The 22209-nt window shown below is 45.9% G+C and overlaps 5 protein-coding genes across 6 annotated transcripts; 3 read left to right on the forward strand and 2 right to left on the reverse strand.

The window, feature by feature from the left end:
- Positions 1–394: 394 nt before the first annotated feature.
- LOC6634401 (28 kDa heat- and acid-stable phosphoprotein) lies at positions 395–2009 on the forward strand. 2 transcript variants are annotated; one of them, XM_070211212.1, is made up of 2 exons: positions 395–1666; positions 1857–2009. In XM_070211212.1, exon 1 carries the CDS (start codon positions 550–552, stop codon positions 1240–1242), a length of 693 nt encoding a protein of 230 aa, XP_070067313.1. In that variant the 5' UTR covers positions 395–549; the 3' UTR covers positions 1243–1666; positions 1857–2009. The 2 variants fall into 2 exon arrangements, with proteins under 2 accessions (XP_070067313.1, XP_002058154.1); XM_002058118.4 differs by having other exon boundaries at positions 1866–2009.
- LOC6634400 (uncharacterized) lies at positions 1874–3658 on the forward strand. The gene is made up of 3 exons (XM_032440408.2): positions 1874–2160; positions 2221–2647; positions 2728–3658. The coding sequence occupies exons 1-3, from the start codon at positions 2028–2030 to the stop codon at positions 2789–2791; spliced, it is 624 nt and encodes a 207-aa protein (XP_032296299.1). The 5' UTR covers positions 1874–2027; the 3' UTR covers positions 2792–3658.
- A 296-nt stretch (positions 3659–3954) lies between these two features.
- Positions 3955–9585, reverse strand: LOC6634399 (uncharacterized). The gene is made up of 6 exons (XM_002058116.4): positions 9479–9585; positions 6927–9416; positions 5549–6108; positions 4875–5228; positions 4252–4815; positions 3955–4186 (listed from the first exon to the last, which is right to left on the reverse strand). Exons 1-6 carry the CDS (start codon positions 9492–9494, stop codon positions 4025–4027), a joined length of 4146 nt encoding a protein of 1381 aa, XP_002058152.1. The 5' UTR covers positions 9495–9585; the 3' UTR covers positions 3955–4024.
- Positions 9586–9942: 357 nt separating this feature from the next.
- Positions 9943–12872, forward strand: LOC6634398 (ATP-binding cassette sub-family B member 10, mitochondrial). Its single transcript, XM_002058115.4, has 6 exons — positions 9943–10512; positions 10574–10780; positions 10849–11051; positions 11112–11393; positions 11496–12239; positions 12308–12872. The coding sequence occupies exons 1-6, from the start codon at positions 10134–10136 to the stop codon at positions 12599–12601; spliced, it is 2109 nt and encodes a 702-aa protein (XP_002058151.1). The 5' UTR covers positions 9943–10133; the 3' UTR covers positions 12602–12872.
- A 472-nt stretch (positions 12873–13344) lies between these two features.
- On the reverse strand, positions 13345–16694 carry LOC6634397 (probable methylmalonate-semialdehyde/malonate-semialdehyde dehydrogenase [acylating], mitochondrial). The gene is made up of 2 exons (XM_002058114.4): positions 16533–16694; positions 13345–15054 (listed from the first exon to the last, which is right to left on the reverse strand). Exons 1-2 carry the CDS (start codon positions 16560–16562, stop codon positions 13522–13524), a joined length of 1563 nt encoding a protein of 520 aa, XP_002058150.1. The 5' UTR covers positions 16563–16694; the 3' UTR covers positions 13345–13521.
- Positions 16695–22209: the final 5515 nt, after the last annotated feature.

A 22209-nucleotide genomic window follows, 5' to 3' on the forward strand; every position in this document is an offset into this window, starting at 1 on the left:
GTTCGCTGTCATTAGCCGGTGCTGTTAACTCGATATATCGCCTCGATATATTTTCGATACTTTGCAGCAGCAAGTGAAATATTTAAATATGTTTTTAGAATTAATTTAAGATGCATTACAAATTAACAATAAAAACATTTATATATATTCTTCAATTTACATTTGTATAACAAATACATGCAACTTTTGGTTCAAGCAATTAACCTAAATTGTTTCAATGAGCGTTAACAGTTCACTTGAGCAGCAACAGCTGCTGTTAATGTACTATCGATTATGCCTATCGGCGAGCAATGCACTTTTTCTTATCGAATTCAAATTGATTGAATGCGTTTGCTCACAGCTTAATTCTTAACTAGCTTTGGAAATAACATCAATTATTTTGGTTGGAAGTGCTTAAGGTAGTGTCGTTTTTAGGTCTCATTTGCAATTCGATTCGTCCTGTCAAGCTGTTCAACTTGTAAATTAAAGAAAAAATTAAATTCTTAACCAGACGGAACGCAAGTTTAAGTTTAAGAAGAGAATCCCAAAACGAAACGAATCCCGGAAGCAATGCCGCGCGGTAAGTTCTTAAACCACAAGGGGCGCAGTCGCCAGTTTACTCCGGTTGAAGAACTGCAACGTGAGCAGGAGCTGGAAGGGAGTCTAAAATCGATAGACGGCAACAACTTGGACGAGTGCGTCGAGGAGACCATATTCGATGGTGACAACAGCAACGACAACAGCCATGACAAGGTCATTGAGAGCGGCAATGGGATTACCAAGGGCAAAAAGCTGGGCGGAGCCGTTGAGGGCCTCATCGAGATCTCCAATCCGAATCGTCCGATCAAGAAATCCCAAAAGTACGCACTGCTCACCGACGAGGCCAAGGGCCGCCTGCTCGAGGATCCGCTAATCGATAAACGCCGTCGCGAGCGAGCCAGAGAAAAGCCGCGCTCCAACTCCAACCAAAAGACGACGAGCGAGGCGAACGCGGATCTCGCCCGTTTGGCGTTGGTGCGTAAAAAGCGGGAAGCCGCCGCCGAGCAGCGTCTGGCTGCCAAAAAGGAGAACAACAGCTACCAGGAGGCGACGCCATCGACGTCCAAATCGGATATATCCGTAAAGAAGAAGACGAACAAACACAAATCGGGAGGAACGGGCACCACAGATTTTCTGAAGAAGTCCAATGCCGACAACGAGAATCTCAGTAAATTTGTAAAGGGCCGCAATGGAAATAAACGAAATGTGAGCATGCAGGCATGAAAAAATGACAAAATGAGCGAATGAGAGAATGTTAACAAGAGAAAGGGCGAAATTAATTTAAAAAAAAATAAAAAAAAAAAACAAAGTAGGCCTGCTCGGGATTGCTGGCGCCCATATTATATACATATAATATGTATATAGATATATATATATATATATATATGTAGAATATATGTATATAAACCAGCCTTCAGTCATTTCGATTTCATTTCAAGTTCATTTCGATTTGTAAATTTTGAGTTACCTACACGAATAATAAAACAAATAAAAACTTAAGCAAAATTCTTTTGTATCTCAATCCACACAGACACACAGACACACACACAATAATACAAACAGTTCAAGCTGCGTTTCGGTGGATGCAACAGGTCTAAGCATTGATTAAATGAATACCTGATATTTTTCCAATTGCGGAATTGCCAAAGTGAGTGCCAAACAAAAGAATATGTATGAAAGCGTAACAAAAATAGTGTTGCAAATGCGCGCGCTCATACGATAGCCGTTTATCGATTGTATCGGCGCGAGCATTAGCCAACACTTGTCGGTCAGCTGCAAAATGCAGCACTGGCCAACAAACTGGCAGCCGCCGGCCGCACTGTCATCAATAAATTCAGTCTTTCCAGTTGCAGCAGCAGTGACATTAACAAGCAGCCGGCTGTTCAAAGAAAATTCAATTTTTTTCAATCAAAAAAGAAAAAAAAAAAAAGAAAAAGAAAAAAACCAACAAAAAAGAGGAGGGATTTTGTGTGTTTTTCTTTTTTTTTGTATTTTTTTTTGTACAAAACATGGAAGGCAAACCATTGAAACGCATGCGCTCCGATGACGATGAGAGTAACAATAATACGACCCAGAGCAAGGTTTGGGTTAACGAGAAAATCAACGATTCGCGCGATCCAGAGAAAATGAAAGCGGTGCACGGTGCGTAAAGGCAAAATAGAATTATTTAACAATTCTTATTGTTGAACAAACGAATTGCAGACAAAACGACCAAGATGCTGTTCAAGGCCGCCGCCAATTTGGATGCCAACAACAAGGAGACCGCCAGCACCAAGGACGAGGCCTGCAGTCAGCAGCAACAGCAACAACAGCAGCAACAACAACAGCCGCAACAACAACAACAGCAGCAGCAACAGCAGCAGCAGCAGCAGCAGCTGGCGCCAGTTGCCGCCAGTTCGCACAATCTGTGCGAACAATATCAGCTGATTGGCGACGGTAACATCATATTGCGCGACATGAATCCGGATGTCGCCAATCCGGGCCTGGAGCGCCGGCTATCCAATTGTTGCCAGCGGCCGACTCTTATACGCGGCACTTGTGTTAATTGTACGTTCGATTTGTGCGAGGAATGCGGCTATTCGTGCGTCGAGTGCAGCCAATTTATTTGCCGCACCTGTGTGACCCTGTTGTAAGTGCTGCCCATTTGTTTTACCCGTACAACAGCGTTGCCAGACACATATTCTGACTCCATTTTTCTTTCCATTGCAGCGGCAATCGTCCGGAGGAAGCTGAACATCCGTTGTGCGAGGTCTGCCAAATGTTTGTCGCCTAAAAGGGCTCATCACACACACACACCCACCCATACACTCGTCCACACACACTCAAGCAAGGCTTGCACTCGCGCACACACACAGACAGGCGCACATGAACGAACGAACGAACGAACGCTACCTGATACATGAATTATCAAATATTGAGCCAGAGATATATGAAATGGAAGTACAAGTACAAAACATGGTAACCAGGAGACAAAACAAAAAAGGGACTCATTATCATCAAATAATTTATATATATATTTATATGAACAACATCTTTTGCCAATATGTCGCAACCATCATAAAAGCTGTGCAGCTGCCTTGAAGCCAAATTAACTTCCCAGGCACAGTTCGAGCTAAGAACACTTTTCACGCACACAAACACAACACGCAACATGAAACACAGCAAAAAATTTCAATTCAAATTCAAATCAAATCCTCATTCAAATCATCAAATCAAAACAAAATCAATATCAAATCGAATCAAACGATAAAGTAACACATCGAAACTTGTGAATTCATCTAATTGCATGCTAATGGGGCGCACTGTGTCAAGCTCTTAAATGCAAATGGGGCCGCACTGCACAACTCTTGATTGCCAACAACAACTAAAATGGGGCGCACTGCAACACACACACATACATACACTGTAAAGCTCTCGCCGACTGCCTTAGGCTGTGTTACCCGCTCGCAAGCTTAAATCATGGGCACAGCTCAAAAAGAGAGACCCTTACACACGACAAAAAAAAACAAACGGAACACAACAACAAAATCAAAAATGTACGAACACAACAAGAAACAAAAAAGATGTTGCAATTATTTGATGTAAATCACATTTATTAATATTTAATAAAAAAAACCAACTAACTTTAGAGTAGAAAAAAGGCGTACTCTTTCGTTTCTCAGATCTGCCATGTCAAGCTATCAAATGCAAATGGGCAGCACTGCGAAACGCTTGACTGCGAAAAATGGGCCGCACTGGCAAGTTGCAGTTATTTGATGTTAATCATATTATTTAACTATTAAAAAAACCAACTAACTTAAGAGTAGAAAAAAGGCGCAAATGGAGTACTCACTCACTCTCGCTTCGTAGACCTTGCCTTGTCAAGCTCTTAAATGCAAATGGGCCGCACTGCACAACTCTTGATTGCAACAAATGGGCCGCACTGCCAAGTTGCAATTATTTGATGTAAATCACATTTATTAATTAAACCAACTTTAGAGTAGAAAAGAAAGGGAGCTGTTGCTGCCTAGACCTTGCCGCGGAACTTGTGATACTTGTCGTGCTCCTTGACCAGGCTCTGGTACATGCGGGCGCCCGCCTCGCTGCTGGCGCGCAATATAAAGTGTCCGGCGCGATGATCACAAATTCCGATCAGCTCATGACAGAAGCGATCCAAATGCATCTTGACCTAAAACGAGAAGCAACCAACTTAGTCTCTTCCTCTCGCTCTCTCTCTCTGTCGCGCGCGCTTACCTTCTCGAAGAGCGTGGTGGGCCGCTCGGTGGCAATCATTTGCTTGATGGTAAAGATGAGCAAAAAGGGCGCCACACGCTTCATGGCCAGCGCCTGAGGCCCGGCGGCAATGCCAGCCATGAGTGTGACCAATTTGAGCGCCAGCTCCGACAAACCATCCAGCTCCTCATCGGTCAGACTCTGGGCCTGCTTGCGTTCGCTGCGATAACAGACAATCGACTGCACCAGATCCTGGCAGAGCGCCGCCAGCTGCGGTGCACGATCCGACATGAGCGCTGCCTGCTGACGCAACAGCAACAGACAATTCTCGGCAAGCGCCGAATGCAGCTGCCGAAAGTTTGACCAGCTGCCGCCGGCCACAATGAAGCGTTTGATATTCACGTCCAGCATGCTGGCCAGCAGCGAGTCGAGCGTCTCGCCGGTCAGCGGCACGGTCCGGTTGCCGGCCAGGGCGCGCTGTGCCTCCAGCAGGCGCAGCACATGGCCGCAGTAGGCGGCGTCGCTTGCCGGCGGCAGACGCAGCGACACATTGCCGCTGATCAGCTCGAAGTGCTCGTTGAGCATCTGCAACGAAGTGGGCGAATATCAGTGTAAGAGCTACATTGGAGTATACATTAACTAACCGCTCCCTTGATGCTGCTCAGTGAGCATTTGGCGATCAGCGTGAGCAGGACGAGCACGTTCTGCAGGCTGGTGTGCTCGGCTTTTGTCTCCGGCCGACGCATTCCGTCCAGCTGTTGGCTGAGGCGTCGCAGCAGCAGCAGAAAATCCTCGTTGGTCTTGTAGCCAATAATTAGCTTGACGGCGGGCTCAATGCTGCCCATGTCCAGCGCCGATTCGGACGCAATGTCCGCGTTCAGCTGGCGCCAATAGCTGTCTAGCACAAACTCAATCTCGTCCTGGTCCAGATGCAGCAGCTGGCGATGCGTTAGAGCCACATTTAGCAGACGTATCGCATGCGCATTGCGATAATTGAGCTGCCACAAATGAAGCGAAGGAAAGAGAAGTTACAAAAAAGTTGAGGTTATAAATCAAATCTAACCTAACTCTGGCTGGCTTTACTAACGGTAAATGCTTAAGCTAACGGCATACAAATGTGACCAAATCGGAGCAGATAACTCAAGTGTGACCAAAAATGTTTAGTCTCTATAATAGTTGTAACAGTTGTAGATCAAGAACCGCGCCAGAGCCAAGCATAAAAATGTTATCGAAATAGAGTTAACAGTCGCATGTTAACAGCCACATGTTAGGTTTCTGTAACATACATATGTAATCCAGCTAATGTTATTAGGCTTACCGAGTGTCCAATGTAAATCTTGCAGATGCGCCGAAAGTTCTCATCGATGGGCTGTACGGAAGAGTCGCCGCTCGTTTGTGTTTTCTCCGGCACCTGCTCGTCCCGCTGCTGCTTGGCGGCACGATTGATGCAGCTGCTCAGATAGATGGCATAGCCGCTGAGGGTCTGCTGCACAAAGTCCTTGTAGACAGCCGGCGATTTCTTGTGCGAGCGGAACTTGTGCGCCACAAACTTGCCATAGATCTCGAGCAGCGGCTGCAGATGCCGTTGCATTCGTCGGTTCAGCACGCCCGTCGCGCTCGCCAGCGTCTCTATGGCCAGCAACAGCAGCCGGCAATGCGCCGGCGACAGCTGCGCCTGCTCGCGGAAGAGCGCCGCACAGCTGACCAGAAAGGCATCGCTGCCCGGCGCCAGACGGCGTATGCAGCGCCCGAAAAGTGTCTCATAGAAGCGCCAGGCGGTCGAGTCATCGCTGCCCTCCAGGGGCACCAGCTGCAGCAGCTCCTCCAGCTGCGGCAGGTGGCTGCAGAGCGGCAAAGGCTGGCCAAAGTGCAGCAGATCTGCAAAGAAGGGGAGGGTATTCAGGCTCAATCAGTCAGTAAATCAATCAATCAGTTGGCCAAACAGGACAGCTTGCCTAATATACAAGTTGTAGGATATATGCCAGCCATATATTCTCACCTTTAGCTTAAAATACAGCTATCTAGCTCTACAGCGCTGGGCTATCAATCAATGAAAGCGGTCAATCACAGTCAGTCAATCAGCACACACATATTAATTTTCTTATTACAGGGTATCAGTCAGTCGGATATTCTACCGAGCATTGATCATCAATCAGTCAATCACTTGATCAGTCAGTAACTCAATCAGTTGATATTCAGTTTACAGGATATAAGCTAGTCGGACATTATCGCAGATACATCAATCAATCTGTCAATCACAGTTAATCAATCATGAGAAACAGATTAAGGTGCATGGTACAGGGTATTTGCAAGTCGGATTTCCCACTAACTAGCTATCTAGTTCTAACGATTGCGACTATGAATTACATATCAATCAATCAATCAGGCATTAATCAATCAATCAATCAATCAGGCATCAATCAATCAACCACAGTTTACAGGGTATATGCCCATCGGATTTCCCACTAGCTATTGTGCAAAATGCAGCTATGCGTTGATTGTCAAACAGATGGCCGGCCCACAGGGTATATGCTAGTCGGATATTCCCCTTAAATTAATTCAATCAGGAGTAATGTTAGCTAATTTGCATATTAGAGGGTATCTGTCAGTATAGTATACCATGCTATGAAGCTGTAGCTTGATTGTCAATCAGTTAGGGTATACGCCAGTCGGATATTCCCCAAATCAAGACTCACCAATAAGCTGCTCGAGCAGCTGGTCGCCCAACTGCGTCAGCTCATCGCGCCGCACATCCTGATAAAGGCTGAAGATGAGCAAAAAGAGCCGCAACTTGATGCCGCTCTGGAGCTGGGCGAGCGGCAGCTGCTGCAGTGCCTCGACCAGTTGGCGTGTGGATTCCTCCGGCAGCGCTGGCCGCTTGCTGCTGGCGCAGTGCTGCCTCAGCGTCTGGGCCAGAGCGGACTCGTGCTCGGCCTGGGGCAGCTGTTTGGGCAGCAGCGCACCCTTGATCTTGGCCAGCTTCAGGCTGGCCGCGTACTCCTCGAGCAGCTGCAGCGCAAGCAGCTCCACGCACTCCGCATCCTCGGGCAGATGGGCGGCCAGCTGCTGCTGATGCTGCTGCTGGAGACGCAGCTGTTTCTGGTCGCGCGTCAGATGCATGGAGAGCTGCCACGGCAGCAGCTGGACAAGTGCATCCGGGCAGGGCTCCGCCCGCTGATTGGGCAACAGCAGCCAGCCGCTCTCGGCCAGCTGCAGCTCCAGGCGCTGCAATCGCTGCCGGCAAAGGGACTTGCCAAAATTGTGTACACGCTGCTGGATCAGCTCCCACTCGTCGGCGGATAGAAAGCGATGCAGCTGCGGCAGCTGCTCCACGGGCTGCGGCCGCGACAGTCCGTCCGGCCAGTAGTAGGCGAGCAGCAGCTCGAAGCTGTTGGCGCGCTCCACGCACTCGAGGAAGACGTTCATGGTGCGTCGATTGTGCTCACGTGCGAGCAGATAGCGTCCGAATTGCTGGAGCACCTGGATCGTATGCTGGCGCTGCTGTTCCAGCTCCGGCTGATGATGCTGCACCTGCTCCGCCATGCGTGTGCCCAGCAGATACTGCGCGAGCAGCGTGGCCTGCAGTTCGATGGCAAAGCTCAGATTCGGTGCGAGAACGGCGTTCGACTCGGGCTCGAGCAGCTCGGCAAAGCTAAAGAGCAACATCTTCCAAATGGCCAGCGAGGGCTTGAACATCAGCTGGCTGACAAGGCGGATGAAGGCGGCGCCCGCGGAGTGACTGGGCCAGGTCTGTGCCAGACGCTCCGAGCTGTGGTTCGAGCTGGAGCTGCAGTTAGAGCTGGCGCAGGAGCTATTCGTGGCGTATTTGAGTAGTAGCTGGACATAGCTGCAGTTGTCCAGCTGCTGCTGCGCCGCTTCCAGACTCTGGCGACTGCGCTTGGACTCTACGCCGCTGCTGCCGGCGGGCAGCGCAGGCAGCTCGAATTTGTGCAGCCATTCGCGCAGCGACTTGAGCAGCTGCATCACAAAGCGCTCGGTGTGGCTGAGCCGCCGGCACATGTCCAGCAGGAGTACAAGATACTCGGAGTAGAGGCGCAGCTCGAGCGCATTGCGCTTGGGCGCGCACATCATCCAGACCGTGAACTGATAGACATGCGGCTGGATTAGCAGCGGATTGAGACGCAGCGCAGCGCACAGCAGCTGCAGTACCTCACGCAAATGTTCCGCCCGATGCTGGCGCAGCAGTAGGAACAGTTGGTCGCCAACAAAGCTGAGTGCCGTTTGCTTCAGCTGGTCGGGAAACTGTAGCTGTATGTTGTGCTTGCGCAGCGACTCCAGCGCATGGGTGGTCAGTAGCAACGCCAGGGGATGCGTCTCCGGCTCAGTTGGCTGCTCCTGTTCGATCTCCGTCTCCGGCTCGATCTCCGCCTGTTGCCATTTGAGCGCGTATTGCATCAGCTTGTGCTGCTTGGACGGATCGTAGCGATGGTTGAGCAGCGCGCACTCCAGCAGCAGCAGATGCACATGCAGCGGCTGCGCGGACATGCGCTTGGTGGCGCCGGACGTCTTTAGCTGGTCGGTGAGCTGTGCTTCCAATGCCGCCAGCTGCTCGAAGCAGCAGAGTCCATGCTCGCGCAGCTGCAGCAACAGCTGGCAGAGCGGCTGCAGCGCCGACTTCGTGTAGGCCTGGAGCAGGCGCTGGTGATTCTGGGCGCGCTGTACATAGTCGCGCAGTTGCTGCAGCAGGGGCAGCACAAAGTCCGCATGACGCAGCTGCAGCAGCTGATCAGGAGCAACGGAACGGAGCAGCTGTCGCTCGTAACAGGTGAAGAGCGTGCCGTAGCAGGACATGAGCAGCTCGTAGTCGGCGCGCAGTGCATCCTGAACCAGCTCAAAGTTGATCAGGCGCTGCAGCAGTTCTGGGTGCGCCTGTGCATCGGCGGGTGCAGCTTTCCGGATGCGTTTGAGCAGCGCCTGAATAAGCAATGATTTTGTGGCCACGCTTACCAGGCCCGGCTGGGCGCGCAGACTGAACAGCTGCTGCAGCTGTGCCACGGGCAGTTCAGACTCCGTCTGCTCCTGTTCATCCAGCGTCTCGGCGAGCCATTGGCAAATGACTTCGTGCTTGTTGATGTAAACGAAGTCGAGCGATTGCCAGACTTTAATTGAGAATTCCAGGCGTGCCGTGTATGCTTTGCTCTTGTCCTGCAGCCATGTTCGCAGTTCTTTAATTTTGATATTTATTGTATATGCATTTATTTATTTGTGCGCTTGGCGTGCAGCTTACCTTCACCTATTTCCATGTTGCGGCTTCAAATAAAAAATCCAAATACAAATTTCATTTACGATTGCGGTTGCGCACGTGTTGGGCTATCGGCTGTTATCGATTAATCGATATAGTTGCAACACTAGTGAATATTATTTGATGTGAAGGTAACACAATATAAAGACGGTTGAGTATTTGAGTAACAATTATTACATGCCTTTTTGCTAAGCAGTATTAAGTTACAATTACTTTTTTCTTTGTTAACATTAATATATATTAATAAATATGTCCAATTATTAATGATCGAAATTTCACACATTTACTACGTGCTGACGTCACAAATTTTCCATTGCCAGTTGTGTGCAGCCTCACACATCTAGTGTGCGCTGACGTCACAAACCATAAACACACTTTCAACACTGATTAATATCGCATTGCTAGCTATGTGCAACCTTCGAAAGTTTTATGTTGCATGGCAGCCGAGCAGCTGATTTGGTTGGTTATTGCGGGCTGCTTGTGCGGGGGTCGAAATTCACGAGTTTATTTTTTGTTCTTATTTTTTTTAAAGACATATACATATATACACATATGTATGTGCGTATTGTTGCGTTACATCAAAGTTGTTCTGAACGTTTTTCTTGTGTTAAAATAGTCAAGAATTTGATTAGAACTCACAATGCTGTTGAACTGCACCCGACTGAGGCACATGTGCACAACATTACGAGTCTCCCGATTGCCCTGCGCGGGCCCGAGCTTGACAACCAGTCCATATAGCATCTATAACAATCTATTGAGGCAACCGCTGTTGCTGCTGCGGCGTCCCCATCATCATCTATTTAACATTCGACCGCCGGCAACGCCGGCGGCAAAGCGTCAACTGCTCGGCTCCAGGTGGGCGGGGCGTTTGATCACAGTCAGACGCTGCCTGAGCGGCAGGGCGAAGGGCAAGGCGCTGGTGACCAAGGCGGAGGCGCAGCAGTCGCTCATCAAGCTGGCCAAATCCGAGTACAGGCATCTGCTGCATCTGGTCAAGAATGAGAAATGGTCGATCTTATGTATGGGCCAAGCGCAAACTGAATCTGAAACAGCAGCTCTCATGTTTCTCCCCTGTTGCAGTCGGCCTGTCCTGTCTGATCATCTCGTCGGGCATTACCATGAGCATACCCTTCTTTCTGGGCAAGGTCATAGACATTGTGTTTAACAAGGAGGGTCTGGATGCGCCGGCACTGCAGGATTTGCGCGACTACATTATGACGCTCTTCTGGATCTTTGTCATTGGCGGCTTTGCTAACTTTGCTCGCGTCTATATGTTCGGCTCGGCAGGTGAGCGACAGTTAAATTTCCCATGCCCAAATCATTTGGGTAATTCGTTGCGTATTTCCCCATTGCAGCTCTGCGCATTGTCCGTAGGCTGCGCTCCGATCTGTATCGCGCCATGCTGATGCAGGAGGTGGGCTGGTTCGATACGCGCGGCACCGGCGAGCTCATCAATCGCCTGAGCAACGACACCTACTTTGTGGGCATCTCGCTCAGCCAGAACATATCCGACGGCCTGCGCTCTCTGGCCATGATAAGCGTTGGCTCCTGCATGATGGTGTGTATAGGCACCCGGGATTTCCTTAAATATTATTATAATATCATGTACTTTGCTCAGATCTTCACATCGGCCAAGCTGGCGCTGGTCAGTGCGCTGGTGGTGCCCGCTCTGGCGGGCATTGCCATCGTCTATGGCCGTTATGTGCGTCGCATAACCCGCTCGGAGCTGGACAAATATGCGGAGATAATGAAGCATGCCGAGGAACGATTCGGCAATGTGCGCACCGTCAAGGTATTTTGCCGCGAGCAGAAGGAGTGCGAGGATTACGATGAAAAGCTAAACGAGGCGCTGCAAATTGGCTACAAGGAGACCAAAGCACGTTCCATGTTCTTTGGCCTGGTGAGGCCCTCTCGATCCGTTCATTCCATTCATGCCAGCTAATGTGTTCCCTCGCTCTCTCTCTCTCCCTCTCTCTCTCTCTCTCCCTGTCTTTCCTGTTAGACCGGCTTCTCGGGCAACTTTGTGATCATCTCGGTGCTGTACTATGGCGGCACGCTGGTACTTAATGATGAGCTGACCATTGGCGCGATGACCGCATTTATGCTGTACGCCGGCTACGTGGCCGTTGCCATGAACGGCCTCTCCAATTTCTATAGCCATCTGAACAAGGGCATCGGCGCCTCGGAACGCATCTGGGAGATACTGGACAGGGAGTTTGCGATACCGCTGGACAAGGGCGATGTGCCGACAGCGAAGCCAATTGGCGAGATCACGTTCCGGAATGTGGACTTTAGCTATCCATCGCGTTCGGATAGCAAAGTGCTGTCCGATTTCTCGCTAACCCTGCTGCCCAACCAGACAACGGCGGTGGTGGGTCGCTCCGGTTCCGGCAAATCGACCATGGCCCTGCTGCTGATGCGTCTGTACGATCCACAGCAGGGTGGCATCTATTTGGATGGCGTTGATTTGCGTACGCTGAATCCACAGTGGCTGCGACACAATGTCGGCGCCGTTAGCCAGGAGCCGGTGCTCTTCTCCGGCTCGATACGCTCAAACATTCTATACGGCCTGCATCCGGGCGAGGAGCCCAACGAGGATCTGCTGCAGCAGGTCGTACACGATTCGCATGTCATCGAGTTTGCCAACCAGCTGCCCCAAGGCCTCGAAACGATTGTCGGACAACGGGGCATGCTCCTTAGCGGTGGCCAAAAGCAGCGCGTGGCCATTGCCCGGGCCCTCATCAAGGTGCCCACCAAATATTCCCAAAGCCAAATATTCGTTTTCTAATCTTAGCGATTTACATGTGCCCACAGAATCCCACCATACTCGTGCTGGACGAGGCGACAAGTGCGCTGGACTCCGTCTCGGAGCAGCTGGTGCAGACGGCGCTGGACAAGCTCATCGAGGGACGCACCGTAATGACAATAGCCCATCGGCTGAGCACGATACACAAGGCGCACAAGATAGCCGTGCTCGATGGCGGTCGAATTGTTGAGGAGGGCAACTATGATGATCTGATGCGCCGCGAGGATGGCGCCTTCCGTGAGCTGGTCTCCAAGCAGGCCTTCGGCGGCAGTCGCTCAAACAAGGACCACTGGGGCAGCTAGGATTAGCTTATAAGCCGGCTCGAATGCGGCTCATGTGTTCACAATCTTAATATTATTATTATCTAGGCCCCAATACTGATTGCGTTATCGGTTGGCTAAGCTAATCGATGGCAGGCCATTTTTGGGGCAGGTGTTAGGGTTAACTATGTTTAATGCAACAACAAAACGTTTTCATTTTTTTTTTTTTTTAAGCAAGGCAATAAACCAAATTGTAATTGTTAAAGTTAGCGGTTTTGTTAGCAAATAAATAGACCAGTTTTTTTTTTTTTTACACCCATGTATTTTTCAAATCTCAAAAGCAGTTAAAAAAGCAATCAAAATTCCTACAGGCAAGCGTTGCCACACTTTTCCTTTGACAAAAATAACACTGGCAAGCCACACATATGCATACATTAGGCCATATGTGCGTGTGTGTGCGTGAGCATGTGCATATATGTAAACAAGTAACATAAGGGAATTTTAGCACTTGCTATATTGTTATTAAAGATATATATATTAACATAACTGTCTAGTTATACAACTGTAAATTGCACAACCAGCTGAAAATATGCTTAGGCACATGCATACATTATATAAGAGTTATGTATATATTTTTCATAAGAAATTGAAAATTAGCGAAAATTGAAAAGTCCTTGCCTGGGACATTATCAAGCAAGCTGGCGTTGCCACTTTCGTGCGCAGTCGTGAAAACGATCTTCGCGCGGCGCTCGATAGTTATCGATAAGCTAAATTTTGCGACGCAATTTACCGTTGTTTTTTTTTTATAACAATTTCTTTATACACGTTTTATCAGTTTTACATATAGCTTAATTCTAATAGGCACAGAAAATAAATGCAGCAATTTCCAACTCATGCACACAACTCAAACTCCAACTGTGCATCGGATGTGTGTGTGTGTGTGTGCGTGTGTACGGGTGTGTTTACTTCATGGTGGGCATGGCCACGGCCGCCTGAGTGTGAGTGACATCGGTTTCGCGCCAGAGCTGGGTAACGGTCTTGGTCTGTGTATAGAACTTGACGCCCTGTTTGCCATAGAAATGATGATCGCCGCGGAAGGAGCCGCGTGTGCCCGTAAACGAGAACATGGGCAACGGCACCGGAATGGGCACATTGACGCCCACCTGGCCGGCATCGATCTCGTTGACGAACTTGCGAGCGGCAGCGCCGTTGGTGGTAAAGACAGCGGTACCGTTACCATACGGATTGGCATTCACAATCGAGATGGCCTCGTCCAAGGTGTCCGCATTCAGAATGACCAGCACAGGCCCAAAGATCTCCTCCGTGTAGCATTTCATGTGCGGCTTGACATCGGTCAGAATGGTTGGGCCCACAAAATAGCCATCCTCAAAGCCGGGCACCGTGATCTTGCGTCCATCGAGTATGAGCTTGGCGCCCTCCTTGACGCCGGACTCGATCAGCTCGTTGATGCGCTGGCGGGAAGCGGCGCTTATAACGGGTCCCACATCTGTGCCGGGCACATGACCCGCATTCACGTTCAGCTTCTTGGCACGCTCCACCAGATCGGGTATCCATTGCTGTGCTTCGCCCACAAACACGGCCGTCGACAGGGCCATGCAACGCTGTCCGGCAGCGCCAAAGGCGGCGCCCGCCAGCTGATTGAGCGTGTTCTCCTTGTTGGCATCGCTGAGCACCACGCCATGGTTCTTGGCGCCCATATTGCTCTGGACCCGTTTGCCATTCTTGCCGGCACGCTCGTAAATGTATTTGCCGGCCGTATCGGAGCCGACAAAGGAGACGGCCTTGATTTCGGGCGCATCGCAAATGAAGTTGACCGCATCGTGTTGGCCATGGATGACATTGACCACGCCCGGCGGGCAGCCGGCCTCGTTGAGCAGCTCCATCAGCAGCATGGTGGCGCCGGGCACACGCTCCGATGGCTTCAGCAGCATTGTGTTGCCCGTGGTAATGGCCACCGGGAACATCCAGAGCGGTATCATGGCCGGAAAATTGAACGGAGCAATGCCGGCGGTGACGCCGAGCGGCATCACCAGCGAATAGGTGTCCATGTCGCGGGCCACATTCGCCACGGTTTCGCCCATCTGTAGCGAGGGTATGCTGCAGCAGTGCTCGACAACCTGAAGGCCGCGCAGGACATCGCCCTCGGCATCGACCAGGGTCTTGCCCTGCTCCTTGGTAATGTTCTTGGCCAGCTCGCCCATGTTGTCCTTGATCAGGGCCTGCAGCTTGAACATGATCTGTTGGCGGGAGACGACAGACTGATTGCTCCACGATTTGAAGGCCCGCTTGTTCGACTCCAATGCGGTTTTCATCTCCTCCTGCGTCGCCTTGGGCACACGGGTCACCACCTTGTTCGTGGCCGGATCATGCACATCGATCCAATCGTTTGTCTTCGACTCCACGAATTTGCCATCGATGAAGAGCTTCGTTGTGGGCGCCGACGACGAGTAGCCACGTCTGGCTATCAGGCGTGCCTGAAAAATATTCATTTCGAACATGTTATCGATATATCGTTGGGAAATTGCCTGCAGATCGGTCGTGCAAAATACCCCCCCTGCCCCGCAAAGGTTGCCACATCGCCCGCAAATGTACCAAAGGTAATTTCTTTTATTTATGCTCTTTTTTTTTTAAAGCAAAATAATTTTTTTTTTTTTTTTTTTTTTTTTTTTTTGTGCAACTTGTGCTAAAAATGTGCCAAGTCTAAGGACTTTTTTTTATATTGTGGCACATTTGCTACATATTTCTGTGCAGCAAAAAGTTGAAGCCTCTTTTATTTCCAAGCAATTTGTGTGACATAACAAATTAGCTATGTCTACTCTCTATGCATTTGCACAAAATATTTAATCTTGTTTTCGATTAAAAGATGTTAAGCACAGGAAATATAAGTACATGTGCTTTTTTTTGTTTAAATGTTGGTACAGTTTTTTCGATTGCCAACCTAGCTTAGTTTCTATACTATATAAAGGCCCAAAAAAAATATTATTTTTTTTTCCAATTTTTAGTACATATTAATTTTTGTCAAATGGCAACCTTGTTTGCTTAGTTAGTGAGTATGGGAGGGGGGGGGGGGGGTATATAAGCTAAAAATGTCCCATGCAGGAAATTTGAAATGTTCCTAGAAAATTGGTACTTTCTTAAGCCGACATATGTACATGTATTATTTTTTTTATCGATATATCGATACTGATAAGCTTGCGGCGCAGTTAAGTTGCGTAAATTCTCGTCAGGCGACTGCGCTTGCGATCGTTGGCCAACATGTCCAGGCTTCACTGTATATACGTATATATAGATACATATATTTAAGCTGCCATGTCAAGTGTTTTATTTCCTTTGCTTTGTATGGAAAGTTCTACAGGTGAGCATGGCAGTGCCTGGCAACATGATAATATATGCACACACACACACGCACACACACACACATACATATATACATATGGGGGATAGCTGCGTGCCACGCCTTCGCTTATCAGCGCCAACAGCCGCCTGTTTTGTACGCATTTCTAAGGCTTGCCGCTTCATTAAAATACAATTGCAGTTACATTTGCATACAAATACATGCCTGTCTGCATGTGTGTGTGTTCGTGTGTGTGTTCGTGTGTGTGTCGCGCCCACCAACTAAGTTCATTCTGTTATTGTGATCGTCGTATTATCTGAAACGCAGCAAGCCCAATTTACGTAACACGTTTGCTCTCTATCAAATTGTCATTAATTTTTCTATCTCCACGTTTTTGGCGGTTTTATAAGTCAATTTACAACCCCTCACAGCACACACACACACACACACACACATGCATGCACGTGCATTGAAACATTGTAATTTGCATGCACACACACACACACACACACACACACGGCAATGCAACATCACGCCCCCCTCATAAACTTTCCAACACTGCGCCACATATTACAATTGTTATCGATATGTGTTTAGATGTCTTATTGAATTTCTTACCTCAGCACCAATTAGACGCACAAAGGACATCTTCCACAGGTTGTTGAAGTGTTGGGTCGGGGATTCTGGATAATGGACGCTGGGGCTGGATTCTGGCGCTTTGCTGCTTTGCTACCGTCTGCTGTTGCGGCTGGCCCAACCGATGGTCTCACTAGAACTGAAAGCAAAAGCTGAGGCTGTGCCAAGTTGTGGCCCGCAGCGCGCGTGTGTGGTGTGATTGTTGATATACGACGCGGCGGCAACGAGCAGTCGCGGGCGAACGGGCGGGCGGGCGCTCGCTCGCTCGGTCGGTCGGACGACTATATTAGAAGCGCATACATACGTACATACAGGCACTGGCGCGTGTGTGCGTGTGTGTGTGTACCCAAGAACTTGAAACAGCAGCTGTTCTTGTTGTTGCTTTACTCTAATTCGTTGGGGGCTCGCTTGTGTGTGTGTGTGTTTGCGTGAGTTTGTTTTTGCGGGCACATACATACATACATAGATTTATAGGCTCAAGTATTTATTTATCTTTTCCTGCGCACACGCACGCATACATACACGTGCTGGCACGTGTAAAATTCAAATCATATGTTGATGCGTGCATGCATGTGTGTGCGTATGTATAAGAGTTATTTAATTGATTAATTGGGCATTTACATGTGTATAAGTAAACGTTTATGCTATGCACTTATACTTAATCTTATACTTCTACTTCTACTTCTACTTCTACTTCTACTTCTACTTCTACTTCTACTTCTACTTCTGCTTATACTTATGCACACTTTATAACAGGCATTTATACATATACAGAGCAAGCACTGGGAAACTTTTTACTGCTATTTACTTATATAATTATTAAACCATAATCATGTTTAATATGTATGCAAATAAATATATATATATATAATATATATATCTGCTTAGCTAGTGTAATCAACAAAAGTCGTAGCATACTTTCAGGCGGCAGTCGAAAAAGTGAAGTTTACTTTTAGGCATAGTTTTAATAGATTCCTTTGCCCAGCAGCCGAACACTTTGTAAAAATTTAGACAGGGTATATTGTGTGTAGGGGGAACATTTGTAACAGCCAAAAGGAAATATGTCCGAATTGATTACGTAGACAGACCAATGCTCGTCTGTCGATCTCAGTGATTATAAGAGACGTAGAATTTGCTTTTTTGAAGATCTTTATAAGTTTTGTCCGATTTACTTCAAACCTCATTTCAAATCCCCAAATAACAGCATAATGAACAAGTGTTTCAGCGATTTGGAATTATCGAAATTGGATCGAAATTCCTGTCAATGGTTTTTGATTTTTCTCATGGTTTTGCCTCTAGAACAAACTGGCATTTAAATCTGACAACATCTTTCTGGATCCAAATTCATGTAAAAATGTTGCCCTCAAATATCCCATATAGATATAGGTCAAAATTTCTCACTTCCATAACTCGGTCAAATCTCATCCGATTTTGATAAGGTTTTGGATTTTTCTCATGGTTTTGCCTCTAGAACAAACTGGCATTTAAATCTGACAACATTTTTCTGGGTCCGAATTCATGTCAAAATGTTGCCCTAAAATATCCCATATGGACATAGGTAAAAAGTTCCCACTTCCATAACTCGGTCAAATCTCATCCGATTGTCATAAGGTTTTTGATTTTTCTCATGGTTTTGCCTCTAGAACAAACTGGCATTTAAATCTGACAACATTTTTCTGGGTCCAAATTCATGTCAAAATGTTGCCCTTCTATATCCCATATTGACATTGGTCAAAATATCCCACTTCCATATCTCGGTCAAATCTCATCCGATTTTGATAAGGTTTTGGATTTTTCTCATGGTTTTGCCTCTAGAAAAAATTGGCATTTAAATCTGACAACATTTTTCTGGGTCCAAATTCATGTCAAAATGTTGCCCTCAAATATCCCATATAGATATAGGTCAAAATTTCCCACTTCCATAACTCGGTCAAATCTCATCCGATTTTCAAAGGGTTTTGCCTCTAGAACAAACTCGCATTAAAATCTGACAACATTTTTCTGGGTCTAAATTCATGTCAAAATGTTGCCCTCCTATATCCCATATTGACATAGGTCAAAATTTCCCACTACCATAACTCGGTTAAATCTCATCCGATTTTCATAAGGTTTTTGATTTTTCTCTCTTTCTTGCCTTTAGAACAAACTGGCATTTAAATCTGACAACATTTTTCTGGGTCCACATTCATGTCAAAATGTTGCCTTCCTATATCCCATATTGACATAGGTCAAAATATCCCACTTCCATACCTCGGTCAAATTTCATCCGATTTTCATAAGGTTTTGCATTTTTCTAATGGTTTTGCCTCTAGAACAAATTGGCGCTTTAATCTGACAATATTTAGCTGGGTCCAAATTCATGTCAAAATGTTGCCCTCAAATATCCCATATAGACATAGATAAAAAGTTCCCACTTCCATAACTCGGTCAAATCTCATCCGATTTTGATAAGGTTTTGGATTTTTCTCATGGTTTTCCCTCTAGATTAAATTTGCATTTAAATCTGACAACATTTTTCTGGATCCAAATTCATGTCAAAATGTTGCCTTCCTATATCCCATATTGACATATGCCAAAATTTCCCACTTCCATAACTCGGTCAAATCTCATCCGATTTTCATAAGGTTTTGCATTTTTCTCATTATTTTGCCCCTAGAACAAATTGGCATTTAAATCTGACAACATTTTTCTGGGTCCAAATTCATGTCAAAATGTTGCCCTCCTATATCCCATATTGACATAGGTCAAAATATCCTACTTCCATAACTCGGTCAAATCTCATCCGATTTTCATAAGGTTTTTGATTTTTCTCATGGTTTTGCCTCTAGAACAAGCTGTCATTTAAATCTGACAACATTTTTCTGGATCCAAATTCATGTCAAAATGTTGCCTTCCTATATCCCATATTGACATAGGCCAAAATTTCCCACTTCCATAACTCGGTCAAATCTCATCCGATTTTCATAAGGTTTTGGATTTTTCTCGAGGTTTTCCCTCTAGATTAAATTGGCATTTAAATCTGACAACATTTTTCTGGGTCCAAAATCATGTCAAAATGTTGCTCTCAAATATCCCATATAGACATAGGTAAAAAGTTCCCACTTCCATAACTCGGTCAAATCTCATCCGATTTTCATAAGGTTTTTGATTTTTCTCATGGTTTTGCCTCTAGAACAAACTGGCATTTAAATCTGGCAACATTTTTCTGGGTCCAAATTCATGTCAAAATGTTGCCTTCCTATATCCCATATTGACATAGGCCAAAATTTCCCACTTCCATAACTCGGTCAAATCTCATCCGATTTTCATAAGGTTTTGCATTTTTCTCATTATTTTGCCCCTAGAACAAATTGGCATTTAAATCTGACAACATTTTTCTGGGTCCAAATTCATGTCAAAATGTTGCCCTCCTATATCCCATATTGACATAGGTCAAAATTTCCCACTTCCATAACTCGGTCAAATCTCATCCGATTTTCATAAGGTTTTGCATTTTTCTTATGGGTTCGCCTCTAGAACAAATTGGCGCTTTAATCTGACAATATTTAGCTGGGTCCAAATTCATGTCAAAATGTTGCCCTCAAATATCCCATATAGACATAGATAAAAAGTTCCCACTTCCATAACTCGGTCAAATCTCATCCGATTTTGATAAGGTTTTGGATTTTTCTCATGGTTTTCCCTCTAGATTAAATTTGCATTTAAATCTGACAACATTTTTCTGGGTCCAAAATCATGTCAAAATGTTGCTCTCAAATATCCCATATAGACATAGGTAAAAAGTTCCCACTTCCATAACTCGGTCAAATCTCATCCGATTTTCATAAGGTTTTTGATTTTTCTCATGGTTTTGCCTCTAGAACAAACTGGCATTTAAATCTGGCAACATTTTTCTGGGTCCAAATTCTTGTCAAAATGTTGCCCTCCTATATCCCATATTGACATAGGCCAAAATTTCCCACTTCCATAACTCGGTCAAATCTCATCCGATTTTCATAAGGTTTTGGATTTTTCTCATGGTTTTCCCTCTAAATTAAATTGGCATTTAAATCTGACAACATTTTTCTGGGTCCAAAATCATGTCAAAATGTTGCTCTCAAATATCCCATATAGACATAGGTAAAAAGTTCCCACTTCCATAACTCGGTGAAATCTCATCCGATTTTGATAAGGTTTTGGATTTTTCTCATTATTTTGCCCCTAGAACAAATTGGCATTTAAATCTGACAACATTTTTCTGGGTCCAAATTCATGTCAAAATGTTGCCCTCCTATATCCCATATTGACATAGGCCAAAATTTCCCACTTCCATAACTCGGTCAAATCTCATCCGATTTTCATAAGGTTTTGGATTTTTCTCATGGTTTTCCCTCTAAATTAAATTGGCATTTAAATCTGACAACATTTTTCTGGGTCCAAAATCATGTCAAAATGTTGCTCTCAAATATCCCATATAGACATAGGTAAAAAGTTCCCACTTCCATAACTCGGTGAAATCTCATCCGATTTTCATAAGGTTTTGCATTTTTCTCATTATTTTGCCCCTAGAACAAATTGGCATTTAAATCTGACAACATTTTTCTGGGTCCAAATTCATGTCAAAATGTTGCCCTCCTATATCCCATATTGACATAGGCCAAAATTTCCCACTTCCATAACTCGGTCAAATCTCATCCGATTTTCATAAGGTTTTGGATTTTTCTCATGGTTTTCCCTCTAAATTAAATTGGCATTTAAATCTGACAACATTTTTCTGGGTCCAAAATCATGTCAAAATGTTGCTCTCAAATATCCCATATAGACATAGGTAAAAAGTTCCCACTTCCATAACTCGGTGAAATCTCATCCGATTTTGATAAGGTTTTGGATTTTTCTCATTATTTTCCCTCTAGAACAAATTGGCAATTAAATCTGACAACATTTTTCTGGGTCCAAATTCATGTCAAAATGTTGCCCTCCTATATCCCATATTGACATAGGTCAAAATTTCCCACTTCCATAACTCGGTCAAATCTCATCCGATTTTCATAAGGTTTTGGATTTTTCTCATTATTTTGCCCCTAGAACAAATTGGCATTTAAATCTGACAACATTTTTCTGGGTCCAAATTCATGTCAAAATGTTGCCCTCCTATATCCCATATTGACATAGGCCAAAATTTCCCACTTCCATAACTCGGTCAAATCTCATCCGATTTTCATAAGGTTTTGGATTTTTCTCATGGTTTTCCCTCTAAATTAAATTGGCATTTAAATCTGACAACATTTTTCTGGGTCCAAAATCATGTCAAAATGTTGCTCTCAAATATCCCATATAGACATAGGTAAAAAGTTCCCACTTCCATAACTCGGTCAAATCTCATCCGATTTTCATAAGGTTTTTGATTTTTCTCATGGTTTTGCCTCTAGAACAAACTGGCATTTAAATCTGGCAACATTTTTCTGGGTCCAAATTCATGTCAAAATGTTGCCTTCCTATATCCCATATTGACATAGGCCAAAATTTCCCACTTCCATAACTCGGTCAAATCTCATCCGATTTTCATAAGGTTTTGCATTTTTCTCATTATTTTGCCCCTAGAACAAATTGGCATTTAAATCTGACAACATTTTTCTGGGTCCAAATTCATGTCAAAATGTTGCCCTCCTATATCCCATAT

Source organism: Drosophila virilis, chromosome X (assembly GCF_030788295.1).
Source record: "Drosophila virilis strain 15010-1051.87 chromosome X, Dvir_AGI_RSII-ME, whole genome shotgun sequence".
Taxonomy (NCBI): Eukaryota; Metazoa; Arthropoda; class Insecta; order Diptera; family Drosophilidae; genus Drosophila; species Drosophila virilis.